The 27,750-nt window shown below is 39.8% G+C and overlaps 1 protein-coding gene across 1 annotated transcript in view; it reads left to right on the top strand.

Annotated features, from left to right (window-relative positions):
• Positions 1 to 27,750, top strand: part of col14a1a (collagen, type XIV, alpha 1a) — a 116,664-nt gene that overhangs the window by 82,985 nt on the left and 5,929 nt on the right. Inside the window, exons 34-44 of the mRNA XM_070911491.1 lie at positions 615 to 692; positions 1,623 to 1,709; positions 6,148 to 6,201; positions 8,718 to 8,813; positions 9,410 to 9,463; positions 14,834 to 14,887; positions 19,731 to 19,784; positions 19,886 to 19,957; positions 23,162 to 23,197; positions 24,736 to 24,802; positions 25,012 to 25,203. Of these exons, the coding sequence (XP_070767592.1) occupies positions 615 to 692; positions 1,623 to 1,709; positions 6,148 to 6,201; positions 8,718 to 8,813; positions 9,410 to 9,463; positions 14,834 to 14,887; positions 19,731 to 19,784; positions 19,886 to 19,957; positions 23,162 to 23,197; positions 24,736 to 24,802; positions 25,012 to 25,203 (844 nt within the window). The remainder of the gene's footprint in view (positions 1 to 614; positions 693 to 1,622; positions 1,710 to 6,147; positions 6,202 to 8,717; positions 8,814 to 9,409; positions 9,464 to 14,833; positions 14,888 to 19,730; positions 19,785 to 19,885; positions 19,958 to 23,161; positions 23,198 to 24,735; positions 24,803 to 25,011; positions 25,204 to 27,750) is intronic.

Raw genomic sequence — 27,750 nt, forward strand, 5'->3', positions numbered from 1 at the left:
TTCCACTAGCCGACAGAATCTCAAGTCTGCAATCATGTGTTCGTGTCTGTGTGTATTTATGAAACAGTTTCACTGTCATTAAGTCAAAGTGTGAGTTTTCCATAGTTTGTGTCTGTGATATATATGTGTATTAGGCTTGATATAGATCTTTGTTGAAGGTTGGGGTAATGAAAGTATAGATACTAGAAACTGCCTTTCTAATGAAATAAACAGTATATGTCAGCGGGCCGTTTCTTCGGTCGCAATGATAAACTTTAGACATGAATCAGACACAAGCCCATGACATAATTTATAGTCTAGTCTATAGTTTAAAACGAGGGGAGCCTCCAGACCATTTATTTTTTATATTCGTTGAAGCTATCAGCCAGACTTCAAGTATCTATCTCCCAGAAATGTTTTCAGCGGGTCATTAAAGCTCGTAAGCAGCCAAACTGTCTCTTGTTGTTGTTTCTTATCAACACAGAAACACCACAAAACCAGATCATTACAGAATACCATGGTCCATATTCCATTTGAAATGTTGCCTTTACTTCTACATTTTGAAATGTGTTAACCGATAATATTGTAATTGCAGTATTAATGGAACGTGTACTCATGCATGTGTGTGTTTACAGTTTCAGCTCCAGATGTTTGACATCATCTGCAGTACATCCTGGGCCAGCAGAGATAAGTGCTGCGAGCTGCCAGCATTGGTAAGAAAGTAACACATGCATATACTCTCTGACACACACACACACACACACACACACACACACGCTCACACACTTTAATACATCTTTTTCTGCCTCTTCTGAGTGTGCAGCACTTTAGGGGTCTGAATATTACAGCCTTAGATAATTAGAGTGATAAGTGTGGTTGCGCTCAAATTGAATTCTGATGAAACCAGAATGATGAAAACCAGAATTAAAGCCAAATTACTTGGAATCTGTATGAATGTCTATTAGCAATGGCAAAGAAATGCCTCTGCTAATAGTGCCTGTGGTCAGGTGGGTCATTTCATTTATGTGATGGTAATACACCTAATGAGTACCTCGAGAATGACCAATGTTGTCTTTCTCAGACATGTACAAGTCAGACAAGCACCAATTGTCATTTAACACATAAAACATATACACACTACAAACAGATACACAGAGTTACTAGTTAATTAGGTACAATAACATTCAGAAACGTTTTGATGTAATTATTAGGCTCTAGTCGTGGTATTGGATTACATGTATTGTATATATTGGAAGGTGTTTCTTATATTTTGTCCACCCCACATACATGAGGGGCAGTGCATATTAGAAACACCTTTAGTTTAATCCCATAAACTCTAACTAACATTTAAATTAACTTTAGTGCAGTCCTTTAAAGATAAGATAAAGATCTTTCATGAAATTGTTTATCAGTCGTCAAGGGGACCAAGCAAAAACAAGTTTAATACCTCAAGCAGCTCAGACATCTGGGAGTCAAAGACCTGATCCAGAGACCTGAGACAAGTTGGCGAGTGATGAGCATGTTTTACCTTCGTTATCTTGTTTGCTGGCGAGCTCCAGGTGTATGTAAATGAAGTTATAAGTGGTGCCTTGCCTGAACACCAACCAAGTGCCCTGTACACATGTATTTCTGTGCGTTTTCAGAGAGTTGAGGAGCAGTGCCCTTCCATGCCTCATGCCTGTACCTGCTCCCAGGACAGCAAAGGACCTCCAGGACCTTCTGGACCCCCTGTAAGAGCTCACTAATTCTTTCATTCCATCATTTATTCTTTCATTTAATTACTTGCTCAGGCTCAATCAAGTATGAAGGCCATCTTTTTCAGTCTATTTCGGCCTTTTATCTGTCTATGTCCTTCCATAGACCTCTTTATAGAAGTCTCCCTGTCTCCCTCCTTCTCTCTGCATGTGTTTTCCCCTCTGTAAAGTCTTGTGGAATTTACAATTGAATATTAAGGAAAGTAATCAATGTATCCTGCTCAGTTTAATTCTGAAATTCTTCCTTCAAGGGGAAGCTGGTCTGCAAACATAAAAAAACAAATAACGTAGAAACAATTTATTCGCAAACATGAATGCAATCTATAAAAAAAAAGATAGTTTACCTGTCCACCACTACAAAGACACATTAAATCAAAGTGCAAGTGCATTTATCAGTCTTTACACAATTTATTTATTATCCATACGCAGTTAGTCTCTCGTCCACTGATAGTTATACTATAACTATAGTTATAGTTATAGTTATAGTGAAGTTATATCCAATAACAGTTTGTATTAAGGTTGATATTTTTTTGATGAAACCTGTGAAAAGTAGAATTACAAATCTTTGGGCGTTTTCATCGGGGTGGCAGTATGTTACAGAGAGAGAAGCGATGAGCTTGTGGTGAAGCTGTATTCCTCTCACGCAGCAGCAGGTAAAACCTGATAGAGGCTGAGAGATGAGAGCAAGTAAATGAGCTCATTTACAGCCTCAGACTTGTCTATATTCTCTCTCCTTTATCTCTTTTTTTCTTTCTCTCTTAATCTCCCTCTCTGTGTTTTCCACCCCCCCCCCCCCTCCCCCATCTCTATATCTCTTTCTTTTTCTCTCGTTTTCTCTGCCTTCTTAAGTTTTCTCTCTTCGTCTCCACCCTTGGTTACTGAGGGCATGAGAGGGGTGTGGATCAACACTGGTATACTTTGAGAAAGTAATTATATGGCGATTCCATTTATCACAGCTGATTGCAATCCCCCCAATTTTCATCCCCGTCCGACAAGCCAGACCCACTTACTCATCTGTGGGATTATGTCCAAAGGCCACAGCCCTCCTTTCTAGTTTTCTACGTCTCTTTGTTTTTTGGGGGTTTTCTTTTGTCTCTTTAACATTTCCATGTTTCATTCTTATAACAGAAACATATACTACAGGCAAATTTCAGCTAAACTATGTGCCACCAAAATTTCACTTATTTCCAATGCAATATAAGTTGCTAGTTGATGTTTAAATGGTCATTTAAGCTACTGATAGTTGAGCTTAATTTGAAGACATTGTCATTAAATTTGAGCTCATGCTTTTATCTTTTCACTTATCAGAAAAAAAAACTATATTTAAGACTTAAGACTTGTTTTTTATGGTTTTTTTCATATTTTCTTTCCACTCTCTATACTGTGCATGTACTTCTGTTGCCTCCATTTTTTTTCTCCTATTCACTCTGATGCTCTCTCTCCACACCAGAGATCAATAACAGTACTGCATAGCTTTCAACCTTTCATTGTCTTTCTGTTTCTTCTTTTCTCTGTTTTCTCTTTTACCTCCACTTCATCCATACGCCTGAGGCTCTTCTTCTCTCTCTCATTTTTTTTTTAATATCACTTAATGCCTCTCTGTGCCTCTGTCTGTCTCTCTGTCTGTTTCTCTCACCGGCATTGAATGGGCTTCTTAAATCACATTTTAACTGCAGCATATGGGCGTAGATGAATGGTTTAATGGCGAAATCATAGCCACTTTTGTGCTAAAAGTGCCCGCTATAGTCAGTGGGGTTTTGAGGAAGGAAGAAAAGGCAGTGCCATTCCCCTTGTTAACACAATATAATGGCTGTTAACACAATAAATGTATTGTATCCCCTGTGGAAGACAGGAAAACTTTCAAAATCCTAACAGACTGTGAAAACAGAGACTTTCACTGCAAACAATGGATGTGTACAGAATTTGCTGTTCTGCTTCTGAGACTTTGCTCACTCTGATAAACCAAGGAGTGTGAATAAAGCTGAATAAATACCTGGATCTATGGGGATACCTGATGCAATGTCTAAACACACAGAAAACTGTCAAGAAAAGACAAATGGAAGGTAAATGAACTGGAGAGCAAATCATTATTAAAAAGGATTAAGAAACTATAGTAGTTGCCATCTGACCACAGAGATTATTAGAGCTCAAAACATTCCTATTAAAGTCTTGGTATTAAACAGAATATATGCACTCTTGTCTGCAATATATCTACACAGACAAGACAGTATTCTGGCAATCTGAATTACAGCTACAGCAGAAGTCAGCTCCACACTAACTGTCATCATCCAAAACACTGCTGTGTTTTTCTTCCAGAGAGTCATTTCTGTGTTTGTGTTCACTGTCAGACGTATGTCTTTTCCTGTCTCGCACAGCAGCAGCAGGCCTCCTCAGTTTTGTAAATCTTTGAATCATGTTTGAAATAATATTGATTGCCCCGACTGAATTGCAATCTGTGCCGCCTGATTTGGCACTGACTCAGCTCAATACTGAACATCAGTCAGCAATCATTCTGACATTAAGGAAAACAAGACTTGCGCCGCCAGCCATCTCCGTTTGTTAAAATTGAACTGTGCCCATGCTGTTTGAGAACCAAGTGTTGTTTAAAAAATGTAAATTTGCCTTTGGCATCAAATTGCTCAGTCAAATGATAATAGCAGTGTACTTTCTTCCCATCACCATTAAAGGCCCATGAAAAATCCAAACACAATTATTTGTATTGTTGCTGTTGGAAGCTAATTTCAGTTTCTCTGCAGGTTTGCCTGACCTCCAACAAGTCTTGGGCTCTCATTGTTTGCAAAAATCCATTAAAAACAACTTGCTGAGACAAATTGGTTAATTGTCGAACATAATTAATCATTTTGAATAACATTTTTATTTTATTCATACAATTTTTTTCCTGACATGAATTTACAATACCACAATTGTTGCATACCGTACCATTCCTTACCAAGAGTTACATTTTGTTTCTTCGCTGCCAAAAAGGAGAATTTAAAGGAACGGTTCTGTCTTTTAATATACCTTATTTCAGTTCTCACATACCATTACATGTGGTATTGGTTGCTGTAGTCCTTCCTCCCCTCAATACTGGCCGTTAAGCGATCCTTTGCCAGCACCACTCCACTGTTGATGGATGCTGATGGGGGATAAAATCCACAGTCGTGCTAAAATGCATTTCAGTTCAGCCGAAGCTGATATGAAGCTTCAGCATTCGAGTTCAAGTGGGTATCTCTGTCTTGGCTGTTGCCTGCAGATTTATTGTTGGCATCGTGACCCAGCAACAAACCTCCGTTATTCCTCCACAGCAAGGAAGCACTATCCAGGGAAATACAAAGAGGGAATGTTGGACGATACTTGAAGAAGATACACCACTTTATTTGTGTAACCCAGACTGCTGAAGTCTCATGTTATCTTCGGTTGAATAGATTTTTGCACAGAACGAGGACTGCTGATTTTGTCCCTTACTGTTTACAGAGGAACAGATCACTTCGTGGCCAGTGTAAACAGGAGGAATCATCACAGCAACCAATAACTATTTGTGTGTGAGTTTTATATTAAGTTAGACATGAAAAATCACAGCTTATCCTTTAACAGTACGCAATGTTGGCAAAAGTAGAAACCGGCCTCATAAACATCATGTTTAGCTGCTTAATAAATTCATGTTAGTAATAAATACCAATACAGGTCCTGTTTAAAGACAGTGCTGCAGATTCTCTCTTCAAGCTGTCTAAACTGATCTTGTGGGAGATACTGACTCCTGAGTGGTAAAGCAAACCAACAAACTTCAGACTTTGGTGAAGAGTTTGAAGGGTTTCGATTGGGGGATAAATTTAGAAACAAACTGATCCATACAGTCTGGTTGAAACAAGCATATGATGGTTCCATCAGGACTGACCTCTTGCTTTTCACCACATCTGTGTGTCTCCTCTCATATTCCTCCCTCCCTGCAACCATCCCTCCTGTCACCTCTGGCTGAATACTGTAGGAACTACCTAGTCGCCCCCTCGTTCCCAGGGGAGACCTATTTAAGCAAACACAGGAAGAGGATGTTTTCCATGTGGGCCAATGACTAGCAGATGTGTATAGTTTGTCCCCGGATAAACCTTGGGGCTAGAGGGGTCAATCTGAGGTTTACAGCTCCAGACTCCTGCTGTTACTTGCAGACGCAGCGTAATAAAGTGCAAAGCTCATAGGGGCAATACAACTCAGATCAGTGTTGGCCTCTGTCCATTAAATTCATAATCCATTCATACCAAGACTTGTGCAGTTCCACTTTTATTAGATTTTTAGAAATGAACTGTTTGACGTATTTTTGATGAAGCATGTTTCTTAGCCGTCACTCTCTCTTAGCCGCACAATATGCAAACGGTGATTATGTGCTGTCTTTACAGTGTGTGTTTGGCCTGTGTTTCAGGGCGGTCCAGGCATAAGGGGAGCCAGAGGAGACAGAGGAGAGCCAGGAGTGACGGTTTGTAAAATGCACTTCATTTCAGAGACCATTTATTCCTCTACAAAACGAGACCTTCAGCACATAATACTTCTCAAATAGTATCTGTCTTGCATCTTTCATGTGGTTGAGTCACATGTCCCCAAATGGGGAAGTAGAAGCCCCCCAGGAAGTAGCAATAATGGCTGCTCGGACTGGATCACGCCAGGCAAAATTTTGTTGTGTGCTGTGGCAAAAAGGCAGCGGGGGAGAGGAGCATAATTTCTATCATTTTATTGATGAACAAGTTGAACCTTGACAAATCAATTTTTCTTGGCTGAGAGCTCAATCCCACCCCCTCTCTCAAACTGGCCTATATTTCACGTTTCAAAGTTCAATCAGGCTGAACTCTTCGTCAGGCAAGAGAGGAACAGGAAGAGAAAACGCCTCACCCCGTTCCTCAATGAGTCCACAAGGCTAGGCAAGACTCTTGTTTGTAATACATTTTACTCATAATCTGAAAATTCTGCTCCACACCTCTACCTCCAGAGACAGAACAGCCCCCATCCCGATTAGACGATAAAAGGAAAGAAGAGAGGGGTATGAGTCAATGCCCCGACTCACAAACAAAGAGTCTTTTTAACTGCAGCCCACTCCATCCTCCAGAATGTAATGCACCCTTGGGCTTAAAGAAGTGGCCATTTTGGAAAAGCCTGTATCAGACTTGGCCTCAGTCTTAAGGCAGGCTATTATCACCACTGTGACAATCCTGTCTTTAATAAACACTGTTCCAACAAATCCTGTCTTGGTCTATTAATGAAAGATTTACTGTAGAGTTTGCATCTGCTATGGTTTTGCGATGGCAGCCTGTTCCAAACTGTTACAAACCATCCAGCTGTGGCAGTCAGTACAAGGCCTGACGCTGTTGGAAATTTCTCAATACCAATACCCAGTTCCCACGATTGTAATTTAATCGTAGGAAAATATGTAGCCCTGAAGCCTTATTTCTTTGACAAAAGCAGCAGGGGTCCTGCCACTTCTGCTCAGACATGCAGGGCTGTCAATCAGGAAAAGAAGATAGGTTATATCAACCATATGACTTTGTTGAGTGACAGTGTATCGAGTGCAGCACATGAAGTGGCCCACCCAGGACTTAGCACATCTTGCTAGAAATTCCCAAGAAAGATTCAAAGACAGCATCAAACTCATGCAAGGCTTTTTCAATACAAGCCATGTGTGTTGTGTTTGATGGGTGTAATTGTGTATGTTTTGGAGTGAGATCTGCTTTTCTGTCCTGCTGGCACACACACACACACTGTACAGTATACACTTATATATCAATACATGCCTGCCAGATCACACTTTGTCTTAGCTCAGCAGCATTTGTACCTCTGCAGCTGCAGCCAAGTTTATGTGAATAGTTGGACTATTCTGCTGTATGAGACCAGCTCCTCCATGAATTCATCCTTATTCATTCTCACTCAATCAATGTGGGTATATTACGTGTTACAGTACAAGCACTGATAAATGGGAAAATAAGTTGAGCAGTTATTAAAATAAGCCTTCAAGTAATTTGAATTTCAGTCATGTGTAAATCGATTCATCTCTTCAAGTAGTTCGGCGCCATATTTTAGTGATATTTATCATTTAGTTAAACATGACATAACACATTTCAGTCCTCTGTTTATTTCCCCCCCCCCCCCCCCCCCCACTCCATTCATGTAAATCTGATCCAAAGTTTCTTTTGATTGTTTGCATGGATACGAAATACATGAAGCCAGTGGCCGTATGGTTGAGCAGTAAAACAATAAATACAGCCAGAGTGAAGATTACTTTGGCTGCCGCTGCTGCTGAGCCAACAAGCTGCAAGTGCTGCGAATCAGTGGCGGTTTGCAGGAATTCCTCTTTTCTGACTCCCACTGCAGGGACCCTGTGTGCAACTCGTACACATGTATCGAATAAGCCGCCACACCGGCACAACCTGATTAGACATAGAAGGACTAGTGTCTAGATCTATTTTCTGTAGTAGATCTCATTATGGAAACAGCCAATGGTAGCAAAAGCCCCCCCAATCATGTAGTGATGACACTGACTGGAGTTTGTAGTTTTAACTTGATGGACATTGTATGTGTTGAGTAGGTGCAGCCTGAGAGGAAATGGGCACACATCCATTAGCTCAGCGGATATAAACATACATCTAATATGTTTAGATTTAATATTTTTTAGCTTTCTGCAAAGTAAATCTGACATGTAATTTAAAGTCCTACTTTTTTCCACATTGCTATTATTGAAGAGCAGAGGGATTTAGTAGTTGTACAGTGGTTAAAATGCATTTCATGAATATGTGGTATTAATGAGCTGATGAGGCTTCCAGCAGGTCAAAAGATCAATGATCAAAAGTGGAATTCTCACTAAATGATCCATCATTTACTGACTGACTGAGTTTTCTCAGTTGAAGTTACATTTCCATTTTTTTGAGAACTTAAAGGATTTCTTGTCTCATGTTGCTTAAAAAAGCTCAAAAATTAACTTTATTATCTATTGTGTTGTTTTCACAGGGACCTCAAGGGCCAGTGGGAGAGATTGGCCCCCCTGGACCCTCTGGGCCAACTGGTCCTCAGGGACCCAGTGGTCTCTCTATTCAGGGGCCCCCGGTAAGACTTTGCTTGTGTGTGCATACTGAAAGGTAGTATACTGTCCTATTCTCAGGAGTGCAACGCCAAATCTTGGACATTTCCACAATTACTTGATAATTCCAACATTAAAATAGCGTAAGCATAATTTAGCTCACTTTCCATCTCAAAAGAAACAACTGCAGCTCTAATGTTTAGCAGGAATGTGTTTGTGATAAAATGTCAAAGAAAAACATTTTTAGAAATGAAACTTGCTCCAAAGGAATATTTCTGTAATTCCCAAGCATCACTGCAACATTGAATTATGATGGAAACACACAAAAAGTGTGCTGTTTGCCATTTCACTACCACTGTCTCCAGTAAGGTCACTAAATGTGTGCAATTAGAAATTGACTTAGTACTGAGTAATGAGCTGTCAACCACCTTTCACGATAAACTGACAAATGTTGACGTGTGCCTCAAACAGACTTCCAGACACTCTTGTCCAAAGCACGCTGAAGCTGTTCTGGGGACCAGCATCTTATTAAGATAACTGATGTTGTTTTTTTCAGTCCTTTGGTAGCTATCGGTACGACCACTGGTCCTGCTGAGATGTAGTGACATTGTTTGTTCTACAGGGAGCTGCTGGGGAGAAGGGAGAGAGAGGAGAGACCGGTCCAGCCGGACAAATGGTAAGACAACATTTCCCCAAAAAATTGACATAATAGTAACACACAAGGTGTGTGTGTGTGTTTGGGGCGTGTTGATATGATCCCAACATCTCAAAGTACACTGTGTGTGTGTGACTGTTTATAAATTGTTCTCCTCTGTGTGTATGTGTGGAGAATACAAATGAGTCTTACATCCATTATCATTGAGGAGCTGTGGCCCTGCAGGCTCACAGAAATGAGACTTGTTGCCCTATAAAGGCATAATTCTGTAACTTCAATCCATTTTTCATTATTTTTCTTGTGTTTAAACTCTCTTCTCTAAATGCCTTATATTACACCATCCACACATACACACACACACACACATACACACACACATATATATTTTTTTTCATGTGGACAAACCACCTCAAGTGTGTATGTGTAAAAAACACAAAAGGACTTATTATTCCGGCCGTATCGCAAGAAACTCCAGCTAGCCAGGCTTCTGACATGGAAATGTCTTGACTTGTTTATAAATAGTGAATATGTCTAGGTGCGATAGAATAACAAATTAATTCATTTATTCATTTTTACAGCCTAAAGGCAGAGAGCAGTATCTGAGGCATCAAGGTTAAAAAATAAAGGTTGCATGAATTTCAGTATGGTTGACAGAAAGCTAGTAATGCCTCAGTGTCTTTTTAGGGTGATAACTTTACCCAAAGCCAAAGATAATCATTGCCAATCAATATGTAATACCTAATGACGGGTAATCTTCAGGGAAAGCAAGAGGAAAATGCATTAGCCACAAACAAAATGTGTAGTTTCATCTTTCTTGTCCATTTTAACAAGTTTGTTTATGAAAATAAACTTTACTGTCCATAGTTCACTTGGACATTAAATGTATCTCTGTTTGCTGTGAGTCTATCAGAATCAGAATCAGAATCAGAAATACTTCATTGATCCTCGGGCGGAAATTGTACAGTAAAATAAAGGGATAAAGGAGAAAAGTAAGAAAAAATAAGAAAACAAACAGGAGCAACTGTAACAGGCTACAAGCACTTCTACTATCAATATTTATATTAAAATCAATATAATAAATGAATATACAGTTTATGTAGTAGATTTGAATATGCGCTTCAAAGGTAGCTTAACCAATATCAATACTCTATTAAGCTAGTTATGTCAGCTTTGGCAGGACTTTTTCTTCATCATCATTGGATTTAGTTACTTCCTCTGTCTAATTGGTTGTTTCTGAGTGCAGTAAGTGCGACACAAATAGTCACAGGCTATTCGAAACCAATTAATTTAATTAATTTACCAACCTAATTAATTACTGCATTTTGGCTTTGTTGCTGCCAGTTTCATTTTGTATTACTACACATCCCAGTTTTAATGATGCAAACAAAAACAAATATTATTACACAGTATCTACTAGATTTTTGGTTATTCTTGTTTTTGTTGTCCTACCTTAACAGGTGCAACAAGAGGGCTAATCAAGCCCAGCCTACACACACACACACACACACACACACACACACACACAGTCCTGTGAAAAGATCGAATAAGACAAAATAAGCTATGCTACTTTATTCATACTAGGCTGGTGAATTAAATATTAATGTATACATTAAATACATTAAATATGTAAAAAGAAAAGAGACAGCAGTTCACAGGGGACTAGTTAACACAGGCAACACGTGTTATTGTCCATAGTAATATATTATAGTAGGCTATGGGCTAATAGGGGATAAATTACATATGAAATATGTGAAGACTGAGTTGAAATATAGCTCCTAAGACAGCACTAGCACATGGAATAAGCCTTGGCCGACTATGTTGCAGGGTGCTTGCTGCCAGATCATTTTCCTAATTCTTCTCAATCAATTTTACTGTCTTGGCTGATTACCTCGTTATCACCACATTTTATCATCAAAATGTCCTTTAGAGCTTAAATCAAGTGTACAAAAACCAACATCCTGCACATGTTTCATTACCGCTTACTACTTTCTCGTAGATGTCATAAGAAATTTACTTTGCTGAATTTACTTTTTAGAGATTTCTTCAAATTGTTTGAAAGTGGAGAATGTGGGAGTCGGCATCCCTAAAAAGCTCTTTCAGCTCCATCTCAGTCACACACTGGGCCAAAGTAGATCCTGATGCAGCACTATCTGCCTGTTGTAGAGGCCGTGCTTTTGCTTTCATCAAGCTTATGAACTGGAAAAAGAACACAAATACTACCTTTTTTTTATGGTCTCCTGGCCGAGATGGATTTTTTTACCTTGAGTAGCTCCAGTGAGGGTTGTCGTGAGCAGGAACCCGTTTACACAAACACTATTTATTTAGGTGCATCAGCTAGTGTTGTCCATCGCTGTGTTACTGTGGTACTGACTGTAAAAGATTTTTGAACATCCATATAGATTTTTAGGGAAGAAAAGAAGTATTTATTTATTTAATTTGTTTGGCAATGTTCATGTCAGTGGTTAGCACCTAATCTCATAGTTTAGATGGTCCCAGTCTTTTTTGTATTTTATCTCCCTTCTACCCACTGCATCCTGGGATAACAACAACAGTGATCTGTGTCGGTATAAGAAGTGTCAGAGGACGCGTGGACAAACTCATTTTAAATTCATTACAACCAGATTTAGCTGCAGTCAAGCTCCCCATGTGGAGCTGACAGAGCAAAAGTTTAGATTTTGAGAGACGGATCCCGCAGACAGCATTAAGGAGCGCTATTATTTTTTTTTCCACACCAGAGCACAACTTGTTACAGTCACTGCTCCCATCTGCCGATCACAGGTCGTGTCAAACTGATACATCGATCTGGCCTTCAGAGCGCACTGTGGTATGATGGGGCGGTCACTTCGTAATGGTTTCATTTAATAACCCCCCTCTTCAAGATGGTGGTCACCCTCTGCAGGGTATCTTGATTAATGTTTTATAGTAGATTTAGCTGCTGGGTAGTAATGTTGATTAATAACTTAATCTTAATTATAAGACTACATTTTACAATGATGATGATAATGACAATAATATTTACTGTATTGGACATGTGTTTGCTGTGTTGTGCTGACGCAGATAAACAGCTGTAAAGACAATTTGTTGTTATGCGGATGCTGATAATTATGTGCCTGATTATTTTAGTTTGGGGATTTTTATATGTGCTCTTCTGTCGTCTGGCTCATGAAATGACTTGAGTTGGTTTCTTTTGCTGAAAGTTTTGTTTCTGAATTTCTACCAAATTTCTACCACACTGTTTAATTTCTAACAGTTTTTTCTCTGAAAGGAATACGGAATAACCTCTTCTCATAAGGAGAAAACAACTAGTCTCTGGACCAGCTCACAGAGAGCTGAAACACTTCCTGATGCAGCACTATCTAGCTCTCTCTCTCTCTCTCCCCGCCTGCATAGTCCTATTAATAAAAGCTGGCAGGGCTGCCCTGTGCTGCACTATGTTACTGGGTAATAATGTGTTTTGTCAGAGAGTGGAATATGAATGTGTGTGTGTGTGTGTGTGTGTGTGTGTGTGTGTGTGTGTGTGTGGCTCAGTGGGGGAATATTGTAGCTTCCAGGGCCCTGTTGTAATATACGAGGGACCACAGAGAATATCACAACTCTAAAACATCAATTACCTCTCGCTCCCTCCGTTTCTCTCTCTCTCCGTCTCTCGCTGCAGTAAATACAATGTAACCTTGTCATCAGCGTCCCCTCCACCTCTGTTTCAATTTGACAGTGAAAAATGCAGCTGCAATGAATAGTAACGAGTGTTTTTGTGTGTGTTTGTCCATCTCTCTCATCTCTCTCACTTTCACTCTGTTTATCAGTGTGCGTGTGTGTGGGAGTCTTATCAAGTAATAATTTTTGTTTTGTCTGAGAGAGGACTATAGATTGTGTGTGTGTGTGTGTGTGTGTGTGTGTGTGTGTGTGTGTGTGTGTGTGTGTGTGTGTGGTAATAATTTAAAGGTGGTCACCTTCTAGATCTTCTGCAGATGTATAAAGTTGCCCCTCTTAGCCTCCTCAGCTTAATCTTTTGGACGCTAACAAACTCACTGCTTTGTCTATGTGTTGTAAAGCAAGCCAGAGGCTAATGTGTTGAATCAGAATCACTTGTGCACTTTGATTCTGATCATTCATTTCTTTGGCCTTCTTGCTCATATTATTTTCAAGTCCTGCTTGAGAGGCTAGGTAGGTGTGTGTGTGTGTGTGTGTGTGTGTGTGTGTGTGTGTGTGTGTGTGTGTGTGTGTGTACTGGGGAGTACGGATGCTTCACAGGAAGAGATACAGTTTTTGACAAGTACTTTAATAAACACTTAAGAACATCCTTATGTCTGCCTATAACCACATTATAGTGTTTTATTAACATGTATAAAGTGTTTATATTCTGCTTAAAAGCACTATAGTTTTACCCCAAAACCTTCTCATCCTTTTTATTGAGTCATTTTATTGCGAAATTGATTTCTTAAAGATTCTTTTCTTCTTAAAACGAGTGAAAAGTCAAGCAACATTTTTCTTGATTATTCTTTATTGTTTAAAGTCATGCAGATTTCTATAAAAGTCATGAAACAAATTGGAATACCCTTCAACTGCAGCTGCACTGGCTTCCTTCCCTGCTCTGTGTGTGTGTGTGTGTGTGTGTGTGTTGAAGTTTGTAGATTCGTGTGTGAAAGCGGCAGGAGAGATATTATTGCCAATGTCTTGGGAGAATGCACATCAGCCAACATCTAAACAACGACACATCATTAATCATACGAGGCCTGTCCTCTCCGACCCTGTCCTATAATTTGTAGAACCTTTAACAGTGTTAACTGTCCTGTTTTATGAGCTCTCCACTAATACTGAAGTGCAGAGATAAATCACCTCAACACTTAATCCATGACTGTATTTTGGAGTCGACTGCGAGCATTGACCTGCAGAGAGGTGGATGAAGGGGAAATGGGGCAGGAGATGGAGCAGCAGGGTGGCCTTCTGGAATAGAGACTGTCCTGTACCCCGAGGGTTAGAGGTTGGCTCTTTCCACAAATCAAATTTATGTCCACTGCTGTCAAAGCATCGTTGAGCAAGACAGCAAACCCTCATCTTCTTTTTACCTTTGGTTGAATGTGTGTGTGCGTTTTATTTATTATGAGAAAAAAGACATTCCATGTTATACTGCATGTAATTTGGCAAATTAAATACCCTTTAAAAATGACTGTAATGGACTTGAATGAATAAATGGGATAAATCAACACACCTGATCTTAAGAACTGGCAGCTTGTCATGAAAGTAACATGAATTTCTTTTCAGTCGCTGTTTAACTGCTGCTTTCTTCATTTTATATCTTTACTAAAGTGCTGTATTGTGTGTGTGAACCACAGTCAGTGTTGTAATAGTAGTAAGTAGTGACTGAAACCTGCTTGTTTGTATTTTGTTTAGGGTGTTCCTGGAAGTTCGGGCTCCCCTGGTAGAGACGGCCCCCCAGGAGCAAGGGTAAGATAATACACTGACATTATCTCTATTGGTTTACACAGTGTGCTCCGGTGGTTCTTGGGGATATACAGTAGCGTATAGTGATTTTGTGACGCATATATTCTCCTACAGTATTTCTCCTATAGTTTTTATTTAGTTTTGAGATAAATGAGACTTAAAAACACAATTCTGAAAGTTGTTGGGTGTTAATGGAAAAAGAATAATGTGATGGGCAAAGATAAATGGTAGATATGTACTGTATATGTATATATGATATGAAATAGTGATAAGAGCATATCTTTCTGATGACATCGTTGTAGTTGTAGAAGGTGCATGTAGGCATAGCAACAAAGAGATTTGAAAAAAAGGTTTCTATCCTTTGTATTGAGCAATCATGAAGAGATATTTTACTCTCCATGTTGGGGCTTATTAGAAACACTGCTTGTCATTTGTTTGTAGTCTGGTACGTCACATTTGCTTGATTGCTGCAAAATCTTTGTTCTTATTTTATGTGATATTTTAGATATGCTTTTAGTCTCTTGTGAAACATATTCATGGTACTTTTCCTGCTGTGTACAGGATCTAAATGTCCAGCTGTGTTTGCCTGTTTGGTTTTATGTATCTTCATAAAACCATACAAGTCTTCCCACAGTAGTAGAAAACAGTGTAGACTGCCCAGCTTTTGAACACAACATTCACAATAGAAGAGGTCCCATTCATAAAGGCTTTGTGATACCAGCTGGCTTAGTAGTTGATGACAACAGAAGAGTCAGGCCTTACAATACCCAACTGGGCCGTAAATACCAAAACAGTAACGCACCCAGAGCGTAATGTGACGGCAGGCAGAAAGAGGATCCAGATACGTAATATGATAACAGAAGAGTTTTGTCCTGGCAAGGTGAAAGACTCTACACATAATCCATCTGCTGTCTCTTTGTTGGCTGACAGGGGTCCAGACGCTCATCCCCTCAGTGGTAGTTTTCAGGAGAAGTCATACTTAGTTTCAAGCTTGTCATGTTGTTTCCTGCAGGACACTTGTATGTTGGCTGGAGTTTCTTCTCACAATGCCAGATAGGTTTGGAGTTCACGAACTTTCAGTGTTAACTCAAATTCTGTTTTGGTTTAATTAAAGGTGCCAATAACAACCATAAAATTGTAAAATGACATCTGTGCTAAATTCTTTAATCTGCTTCCCAGCTGGGATTTCATTTTCTAGCATTTATTTCTTGTTTGAAGCAGCAGTGTGCTGGAAAGGTCTGAAGATTTGATTACTAGTGCAACTGACCATAACCTGTAGACACAGTGAGCAAGGTTTTGTCTGTACCCATCACATGTGAAGCATTACAGTTATGTCTGAATATTACCATATTTTACAAACAAATATATTCATATCAAAGAGTATGTGTCTCCATTTGGCTCAAGGATGTCGCTAAACTAGTCGCTATCATCCATTGTTAATAATACATGCAGAGATCTGAAAGAAGTTGCATTGGATTGACTAGGAAGACTCAAATTTGATCTAGAATCAGAGCAAAATTTTGACCTCTAAATTAGCCAAATAGTTAGTTTGACTCTTTTCAAGCTACCACTTATAGTGATTTGAGGTGAAAATATAACTAAAATGAAACAGTGTCATTGTAAAATCTCCTCATCAGAGAGATTTTCTTACAGCCTCACATCTTTCAGGCATTTCTTTTAATTGCAGGGCCTTTCATTATCGAGCTGTTATTTTCACACTTGAGCTCCTTGTTGGTGTAAATGGGGTTTTCTGGTTCTGAGATTCTTTGGTTGTGTTTGTTAAACGCCATCTGTCAGTCCTGACCCATTCAATCCAACTGTAAATTAATGCAAGAAGTGTTGTAAAAATGATGCAATTTGCAAAGCCCTTTTCAGCAGTTTACTGAATCCAGTCCTCCTTAAATTTCAGAATTAGCTTGCACTGTAACACACCCACGCTCACAGAATACAGTGCATATTTACTAATGTAATTATTGAGTGTAATCATGTGAAATCACTAATCATGGAGTGATTTTAGCTGCTATAAATTGGGAAAGACATCCTCTTTGCTTCACTGATTATGGCAGGCCTTCCACATCCGTATTCATCAAGATGCTACAGATTTTATATTTGTGATTGTTGTAGAGACAACTACAAAGAAAATTCCACAATATGTTTGTAGAATCACAAAGAACTAATTATAATTCAGTTTCCATACATGACAGGAAACTTCTCTAGTCAGTACTTTTATTGCTGCAGAATAACTGCAGCGTCACACTCTGATGTTTCCAGCAGTGTGCACAGGCCGAATTCCTTATAAATGTTTTTTTCCAGTGGATCCACTGAAAGCAGTAGGGAAGCAGACACAGTGAATACTGATGAGAATAAATTCACAAGAGGTTATCAATGCTACAGCAATTTCTGCGATCACTATGCACTTGACAGTGGTATAGAAAGTAGAATATAACCAATTGAGCAGCAGTTATGAACAAGGAGCAGCTTTTAAAAAGAATATTGATACAAAATGCTTATGCCACTTTTTGGGGTTGCCACTTAATAGGGGGGGGGGTTATCCCAGCCATTAGTCTGTATCATCCAATGTGCAAAGAAGAACAGGGAAAGCAGATAGCCCATTGTTGATTCACAGTAAAACTTATCAGCATCACACTGGTCCACTAGGCATATACACCTGCCAAACACAGTCTGGACAAGGCTGCACTGCAGCGGCCAGTTAGAGGTCTTGAAACAACAGTAACTGTCTCCTGGATACTTTATTTGTCCATATTGCTGAAATGGATCTAGCAAAGCTATAATTCTTTATTTTGTTGCTGATGCTTACATTACTGAACTTTTTCATCTCAGCACCAAACTTTTTCATCTCAGCACCAAACCCCCCCCAAGATACAGGTCCATAAAAACATGCTGGCACTCATGTCATATAGAGACCCAAAAAATGCACGTCCATCATTTTGACTCTGACTTCTGGTTCATGAATTATCCAACACTGAGAAGGTATAGTTCTCATCAAAATTTTACTTGAGCCCTCTGCAAAGTTTATTATAAATAAATATTGTTATAGAGGTATTTCAGCATGCATACAAAAATCTGATTTAGATTAGCCTCATCCCAGTTTCTTCGACTATAGGTCAGACTGTAAACCTGTTGCAGCCTGGCTCTCAAATATATAACAGCAGTGATACATTTTCATGAGGCTGACTCCTCTGAGAGAAGGCAGGCAGCTGAATTTCTTATTTGAACCTCAAATAGAAAAAGGTTGATAAGGTCTGGATTGTAATATAGCCAGTACTGGGAGTGTTTACAGTGTGACACCAGGCTGACTCTTGTCCCAGAGTCACATCTAATGCTGCTTTGCTTCACCGTGGGAAATTTTGGGACCTTTTTTTGTCTTAAGATGGTGATTCTTCTTGTTCCAGATGTACTTCTGCTCGGTTTGAAAGGTTTTCAAAGTAAAAAGTGTGTGTCATTGTTAGACTTGGACATTTGGAGGAACTAAGGCCTCCTCTAGAGTCCCATTAGTGGGTTTACCAAGGGAGTGTTTACTGTGTGACACCAGAGTGACTCTCGCAGAGGAGTATTTCTGATGTCACATATTGGCTCAGCTTTTTTAGAGAAGCTCATGCATATGATATTGTTTAATAAATGCAGATTTTGTTGTGCAGTTAAACACGTGGTTTTAGTCCCCATGAGAATTTAACTAAGGTTGATGAGCCACAGGGGAATTTCCTGCTCCAAGATGTACCGTCCCTTTTTATCTCACCAAATGGGATTAGAACTGTACAAGCAAGACATAAACATGTCCAGAATACAGGCTAAGAAATCAGAGAAGATGAATACTATAGTATTTGCTTCATTTTTAGCTTGACGATTAATCCTCTTTAGCTGGAATGCTGCCTGCCCTCCTCCTTTTATTCAACGGATCAATCAGGTCACGATGTGTCTTCAAAGTGAGAAACTGTGATTCACTTTAAATGAATCTCTTATAAACAAATATCTAGCACACTGTATTCTCAGCCGTGTCATTCTCAATTTTTAAAGAATTTTATTGTTTTGAATTCATGGCTTGTACCCTCACACAGGTTAAACTGAGCACCATATAAGGAGTGTCCATGTTGAAAGGTCATCAGGCTTAATGTGTGACCACAAAGTAACTTCAGACATCCAAGCTGAAATGAAAGGATTAGATGAACCTCAGGTTAAGCTGTTTTCCAGGAGTTCAGCCTCCAAAATATGTATTAATAGCACTGAATTTGTTCAATTTCAATGACCCATAAATATTGAGATACACCAAAGCCCCTCATCATGTTATTATATATCATGTTATTATATGTCATATATTGACAAAAACAGACCTACAGAATTGTAATACAGTAGGTATGAATTCGGCTTCTGAAGCGGCAGTTTCATATTCATGTGTTCTCTTCAAACCGCAGCATCATGGAGAAGACATTAAATGGCGGAGATGGTTTTAAACACCTTGAGGAGACTAAAATACAGACGTGTGTGAAACGTCTTATTGTGAAAAGGCCAACAGTCGGGATGAATGCACCTGTGTTTTATACAAACTGTCTAAAAGTAAAACCAAACATAGACGTTTGATCGGAGGCAGTTGTTGGCAGATTTTGAGGTTGGACTAAAGTAGCAGATGTAACAGCTACTGAGTTTCCATCAGTAGCCTGTATGCTAATTGCATTAGAAAATAACAGTGTTACTGATGGTTTAGTCTGGAGACTTGCAGGAAATTCCTCAGGCCATTTAGAAAGAGCTTGAGCAAAACAAATTTCAACCCACAATTATGAAAGTGCACCTAATATTTAATATACTGAGAGTTTTCATGTGCGTCTCTCAGGGTCTGCCGGGGAATAACGGACCACAGGGACGGCAAGGACCTCCTGGACCCGTTGTAAGTCTTTTTTTCTTATTATTCTCAGCATCGCTGTGTTTGGCAAATTACCCTGATACATGGACTGACTGATCCTTCTGTCTCCTGTCTCTTTCTCTCAGGGATCCCCGGGAGCACCGGGAGCTCCAGGATCTGGTGGGTCAGCAGGGCCTCAAGGAGATCAAGGACTTCCTGTGAGTTAAAATGTTTTGTTCAGGATTCGTGTGAAAAAAAAGTCTGATACTGAATCTGCTCCATATACAAGAACTCTATTGAAATACATGCTACATAGTATGAACTGTGTAGGCTGGGGAAATATTTTATTATATGTTATTGTAATACTGTGACCTGAACCTCATTGACTAACCTTCATATAAACCCAAACCAGGTTTAGGAACTTTAAATGTCTGCTTGGTTGACCCTATTTCTAAGGTGTCGGCTGTGAAATAGACTCACACATTATCCCTCCATTCAGGATAGTTTTACTGAATTTATCCAAATTAACAATAATACAACATGACCTCTCCACTTCCTCCACTTCCTCCTCCTCCTCCTCCTCCTCCTCCTCCTCCTCCTCCTCCTCCTCCTCCTCCTTCTCTGATTACTCCTGTTTAGATGTTTTTCTCCGATCATGCCTCCCTACATTTACAGGAGAACAACAATATCAGAGCTGCACCACATAAAGTTTGTTTAAATATAAATAACATTGTAGTTTGGTTCCAACGCTGACAAGGAGCTCATGCTCCGCAGATTGTTTATTTTTTCTCTTTTTTGTCTTGTTCCACTTTCTTCTGGAAACTGGAAACAGCTTGTTAGTATTGGACAAAGTCCTCCATAATAACAAGTGTATCATGTAGTCATAAGTTAGTTTTGCTAATAAGACTGATCCCTTTTTTTGTTTTAGAATATCCAAAAGACAAATCCTGGTACACTTATCTCATGAGCTGACCTTTAAAGGAATAATAAGTAGTAAAGTGAGTCAGATTTTGTTAAGCTTTGCAAAAGCAGAAGAAAGATGTGCAAGTGACACAACACAAGCACAGAAAAGGATGCGGAGGAGAAGATGTTGGGTTCCAAACTTTGCGTAATGCTAACAGGAACAGATGATACCGTGATGTTGGTGACAGCTAATCTAGTCTCGGGTCAGCTCTGCAGGCCAGCAGCAAAGTTTGGCTCAGAGAGGGAGAGCTATAAATCACTTACAGACACTCTCTCCCCCTCACACACACACACACACACACACACACACACACACACACACACACACAAAAACAGTGAGAGATCACATCTGCCTCATCTCTCTCACATAGAGGACACCCCATATGAATGTATGCACAAGCAGCAAACACACACACACACAGACAAAAAGAAAGTCAGAAACATCTTAAACTTTTAGTTTCAAACTTCACCTCAACACGAAATTGCTGATTCATTCCCTGTTCTGCCCCCTGCAACCCTTCACCAGGTGTCTGCTGCAGGAGAATATTTTTTTCCTTAAAAAAGTTTTTATCTGAAACAGCAGCCATTTAAATCAGCAGGGAAATTTTGCATTTTGCTTCATCACGTCGTAACTGACCTCAAGACGTGGAAGTCAGTCCTATCAGTTTTGTCGAGGTGGACACAAAAGTGCCTCACATCTGTCCCCACTGCACCGAGACATTTGTTGAAGGGCGGTGGATTTATACCATCGAAGCCGAGGTAAAGGGTAAAGATGCCGAGCAGCAGGGCTTAAAGCACTTTCTGCAATTCCTTGAGCTTATCGTCTAATGTGAAACACAAAACAGCTCTGTTTCAGGAATGACATGAGTCAACTGGAAATGTTATGCTCCATCTATCAAGATCAATATTCATAAAACTTAAAAATAAGGTCCAGAACAAAATGTGTTTTATTTGTAGCTTATTGTCAGGTCTTTGCAAAGTACAAGTCTATATGGGAATCTCAACTAGTCCAAGTTGTCAAAGTCTTGAGGAGGCAGAAGTGACAGATGTCCCTTGTTGATAGCAGCAAAATCCACATTGATTAGACATTTGGATTGGTAATTCAATTTGTTTTACTGATTCATTGATTGTTTCATATACCTCTGTATTTACAGCTGGCCTCATAAGTCTACTCTAAGTTGTCGTAGCACTTGATGATGCCCTGAGTGTTCTGCAATGAGTCCAAGTGTGTGTCTGACCTGAACAAAATGCTGTTTCTGAATGTGGTTTCCAGTGACTCAGCCACCTGAGGCTTTTTTAAATTTATCTTGTTTGACTTGGTAGCAAGCCGCCTTATGTTTGCCAGTTACAAAAAAACCCCCAAAAAAACAGCTACCTTCTTGTGACTGTTTTATCAGTCCACATTGAAGTGCTGTGCAAGAGGAAATAAATGTACTTTCCTCTGCAGATGAACTGTAAAACATTTTGAGTGAAAAAACACTGACTCTGTACTTTGGACAGGCTCTGAATATACAGGGAACTATGGGAAGATAGGTTTGATAAAATAATAAAAGAAATCAGATTTTTACGAGAGACACTCCTGTCTTTTTTAAGCTCAGATTCTTACTTTGGCTCCCACACAGTTTGATTTGGTTTTCCCATGTCACCCTGATAAGACGCTAGACATTTATATGCCCAGGAAGACTCAGGACATCCAGACAGACACACAGAGGAGTTCCAGGAGACATTTATTGAGGAGACCTGCACTCCAGCGGCTGTGTCAAATGTTGGCACGGACTTTCTATCATCTGCAATATAATATGCATAAGATATGCCAGGCCTGCACACACATTCTCTCTATCCTCCACACGCAAACACACATCCAGCCAGTCAGTCGGTGGTCAAGGACGTGTTTCCCTCAAGACAAACAAGCCTTTATTCGAAAGCTGTAGCAGCATCAAACTGATATTTATCATATCAGCGTATGGTTCTGTGGCCAGGAAATATTTGTCTTTTATTTGCCTCTGGATTACAATGCATTACACTGCGATGTGCATCCACAGGCTTTATGTGCTTGGCAGGTTTTTGTGTCTACATGTGTGTGTTGTGAGCAGATATGCATCTGTATGCTTTACAGTGTTGGCAGTAGCAGAAAGAAAGCCCATCCAAGGCACAGAAATTGCTCTGTGTTTGTGGGCACACAAGCTTTTTGGACTTAAGTGTGTATGTGTTGCCTTTAGGACACAAAGAACCTGGACACACTGTCAAAATGTAAATGGTTTTAGTTATACCAGCTGTTCGATCAGGGAAGAGAAAAGTGTGTGCGTTTGTGTGATGAAGAGGCATAAAGAAAAAGAGAGAGATGGAGAGTAATGGGGTGGGGACATTAAAGGGGAGAGGGAAAGAGAGATGAGCATGGCTATTTCTGAGTACACATCCCAGCCGAATGTTTATTCTCCTCCTGTGCTTTTATGTTCCAGGGTCCTGCTGGTACCAAAGGCGATAAGGGAGAAAGAGTAAGTCATTCCACTCACACACTTCAGCCACTGTTTAGAGCAAATCAAGTTTTACTGCTCCATTTTGCAGTGGAAATGTTGTTATTTTGCTGAAGTAAAACCCAGACAGTTATTCACCGATGCTCCACACCCTTGTTTTGAAGAAACCAAGTTACTCCCCAGTACACGTTCGCTGTTTGGCGTTCGTCTTTTGCACAAACATTCACTTTATTTCTCTCTCTCGCTCCCTCAACCTCGTTTAGAGCAAACCAAATCAAATCAGTGTTCACGATTCAAATTTGCAGCAGAGCAGGGTCTGTATTTTTGCTGACACAGGAGCCGCGCCATCACTTGCCGAGGGCTTGAGAGACACGCAACTTGCCAACTTGAATCGAACCTGTAATTCCTGTTTCTGCCCCATTTTACCAACTGTTAGGGACATTTGTGCCTCGCTGCAGTTAATTTTCATTGGACGACTCGACATTAAAGTCTCTTAAAAAGAACATGACAGGATTTCCTCCTCAGTGTTGTGCATTGTCTGGTGGCCCAGTTGTGAATAAAGCTGGTAAGAATCTGGTTGGTATCTTGTAGAGTGCATCTACCCTAAAACTCATTTCACAGTGATTTATACGGTAATAATTGAACAGAGGAAAAGTAAACATGTACTACAAAGCTTTTTTCCCTAATATATTTTTGCCATAATACACAATAATTGATGTCACATCAAATGATTGTATGATGATGGTGATGTTTAGTTCAAGACAAAAGAGCTTTTGAATTCATTATAAACATCAGTTGAGCAGTGAGACCATTTTTATTTAAAATGTATGTATGTTTGGCTTTTGAATGTTGCCATAGCTGCATCTTATGGTAACATTCAAAAGCCAAACATACATAATAGAGGTTTCAGCTTTAACGTCTCAACTCGATAACACTCAACCAATAAGGGTCTAGTGTCAATTAAACAATGGAATATTATTTTGAAGTGGTATTCCAGTGATTTAATATTGTGCTTCTATAAAGTAGGTAAAAATCAAAGCAGCATCCTGACTTTTCTTCCCTAGGATGTGTCAACAGCCAAAAACGCTGGATCCTACACCTCCCCGTAATGCACCTTTAATTAGACCCTCCTCCTGCCTCCTAAATGTCCACTTCTCCACACACCTCCAGTTTGTAAAGCTTTCTGTTTCTTAAATTGCAAGCCTAAACTGAGACAGCTATCAACTGCAATAAAAACAAAAGGTTGAGATTATGCCCAAATATTTTATACAATTATATTTCGATTTCTATTTAATTGTGTAATTTACAAATATTCTGTACTTTTCTCTCATAAGTGCGCTATCTGTTGGGGCCAATATAAATATAAGGGGCTTCAGAGTGTGGAATAAAGGTGGAGTACACTCAGTAAAACACCCACAAAATACCCGCCCAGCAATTTATCAACCACTGGTCTGGACGTTTGTGTCCCTGTGGTTGCTCAAATAGAAATAGTGGTGTATCAGTCTACTATGTGGCTGTGTGTAATATTAGACCATAAGAGCTCTGTGTTTGTTCTTCAGGGGGATGTGCAGTCCCAAGCTGCTGTGCGTGCCATCGCACGGCAAGTGTGCGAGCAGCTCATCCAGAGTGAGTAATCAGTGATATTTACACATTAACACCACATTTCATTGAGTACAGTTTCTTTGCTGAAAGCGTGTTGGCTGACTGGATCCTCTTCTGTCTTCTCCTATTCCTTTCTCTTCAATTTGTGGTAAAACATCACAAAAAAGAAACAAAACAAATAAAAATAAATTCACAAAACCTCAAAAGCCATTCTCCTCCTCTACCTCTTGCAGGCCACTTGTCTCGCTATAACTCCATACTGAACCAGATCCCCGTCCAGTCATCGGCGTCGGTCCGAACTGTGCCCGGACCGCCCGGAGAACCGGGTAGGAGAGGCCTCCCAGGACCTCAGGGAGAGCAAGGCCCACCCGGCAGGCCAGGATTCCCTGGTAGCAACGGCCAGAGCGGACGACCGGGAGAAAGAGGTGAGAGAGGAAGATATTTAAGGATGTGTTTATAAGTGAAGACAGGGTTACTTACAGGATGCACAACACAGAGGAAAAATATACTTGAAAATTTCCATATATATCTTATTCTCACAGTGATGTACAGACTGATCACACTCCATCGTCAGTCCTTCACTGTTTGGGTTGGGTCTAGACACTCTGACTCCATGCTGTTGTTTATATTAGCATCAGTGAGAGTGATGAAACATTTGAGTGTTTATTAGACCACCCTTGTTGCAGTGAGCAGGTGATAGTCCAAACTGGAAAATAAGATAACAAAAAAATGTGAAAAAAATATAGAAGAGTATGGTTTAGAAAAACACTATATGGGGCCTTTGGGTTTTCTTTTATTTAATGGTTTTCTTTTTCTTTAATGGCATTTTATTACCGAGCTGACTGGAAATGAGGGTAGAGAGAGAAAGGGTCCCAAGATAGACTCCAGGGACATTGTGGCTTATGGCCAGCTAAACCCCCTATAGACACCAGGGTGTTTGGGTTTTCAGTCATTGCTTACAAATAATAAAGGGGCCCTGGTTTGGAAAGAGGAATTCGTAGAGTGCGCGTAAAAATGCATTCTGGCCATTCTAAAAATAAATTTTAATAATATACATGGATGCAAAACTTGTAACTTGTTTATTTGATGTAAAGCAAAACTAAATAATGTTAAGTTCAGGAAAACCAGATTTCTGCACAATAGGAACGTGTATGTTCTTTGCAAAAAAAGTAGGTCAAGCCGCGTTGTATCTGTTTTGTCTGCACTTCCATCTCTGCTTTTCCTGTTGCTGTCTTCTGAGTGAGTGACATACCCAGTTATATGGATAAAGATGGTTATTGTGATGTAACTGTAAAAAGCTCTGCTGTTGTCATAAATGTTTATGTATAACAGGAGTGTCCAGCTGGTGAGAGCAGAGTGGCTGTAAGATAATCAAACCAAATCATTACTAAGGTGATGCAGTTTCTTTGTCAGCAATTGCCAGGGGCTTTTACTGTGAAAAAGTGAACTGAAAAGACACTGAAAAATGAGACAAGAAAGTCTCCGTAGTTCCAGTTGGAGCTTCAACCTGCCTGCTTGTTTGCTGCTTCTCGTGGTCTGGCCTACTCTCTGAGTCCCAGTGAGGGTCAGAGCTCCTGCGAGGTTCAGTCCGGGCCAGAAGACAGTAACTCCAGTATCCATGAGGTCATTCCCCTGCCACGAGCTCTCAGAGCAGAAACAGCCTTTATGAGGCTCCGTCTTCATCACTAAAACACGCAACCCACACTTAAGAGCCACGCACCGAATGAGACTGCACACACTGAGGGTTAGGAAAGCTGAGAGCAGCCAGGAAGTGTCCAGCATGGTTACCTCCTCCTCCGCTGTTCAGACCTTATGATTCTCCCCAATAACATTTATGATCTGCAGCCACTGGTCCACCACACACACACACACACACACACGCACACACACACACACACACACACACACACACACACACACACACACACACACACACACACACTTTTATTTTGTTTTATAGGCTGAACTGAAACCAGAGTAGGCCAAATATTATAAACGATGTAAGTCTTACTACAGAAAATGAGACATGTTATTATTAAGTCAGATGGTCTGTGTAGGGCTGATACCAGAATGAGGAACAAAGCTGTGCTCAGGCTCAACATTCAACATAAGAAACCATTTTGTATTCCACATACAATATTGTCCCGAACATACAAAGACTGTGTGTCAGCTAGCTGCTATTATGAAGACAGTGTAGAGAATACATTTTTATTTGAGGTAAAGTAAAGATGTTTTCTCCTCGACCTCATTGCGCTTACTTCCTCTTTACCGATGCAATTGATTAAGACGGCAATAAAAGCAGCAGGACAGAAAATCTGCAGATCACCAGTTTTATGTGCTCCTCTAATATTAGAGCACACGAAAAAATATTCCATTAGGTCATTCAAACAGCTGCAGCACTGGACAGCAGCGCAGAGCCGACTCTGTGTCTATCAGACATTTTATTAGCCTGATCATCCAGGAATCATTTATTCTCCAAAGGATTTGCAATGTAATACCGATGTTGGAATAGAAAGTGGTGGAAGAATTACTCACATAATACTCCGTTACAAGTAAACATCCTGCATTCAAACTCCCACTTATATTAGTTACTATGTCAAAATCCAGACGTTTTAACAGCAAAATCTGCTTAAAGTACTCATCCTGAAACGATGGCTGTAATGTATTTACATGATTAGATTGGTAAAACTGATACAACAATGTGTACGTCCCCTTTTACTATTGTAGCTGCTCGAGATGTTGCTCCTTTTAACTACTTAATATTCAAATTAGGCTGTTTATTTAAGTGGCTCCCAACCTAGGGGTTGGCCCCCTCCAAAGGGTCACAAGATAAATCTGAGGGTGAGAATGATTAATGAGCATTGGAAAGAAGAAAAAACAAAGTTCTGCTTTACAAATATGTATACATTTTTTGGACTTTTCCCTAATCTTTGCTTTTTTTGTAAAATAATGGATAATTTGACCTTGTTGGG

The sequence above is a fragment of the Enoplosus armatus genome, chromosome 9 (assembly GCF_043641665.1).
Source record: "Enoplosus armatus isolate fEnoArm2 chromosome 9, fEnoArm2.hap1, whole genome shotgun sequence".
NCBI classification, from domain to species: Eukaryota; Metazoa; Chordata; class Actinopteri; order Centrarchiformes; family Enoplosidae; genus Enoplosus; species Enoplosus armatus.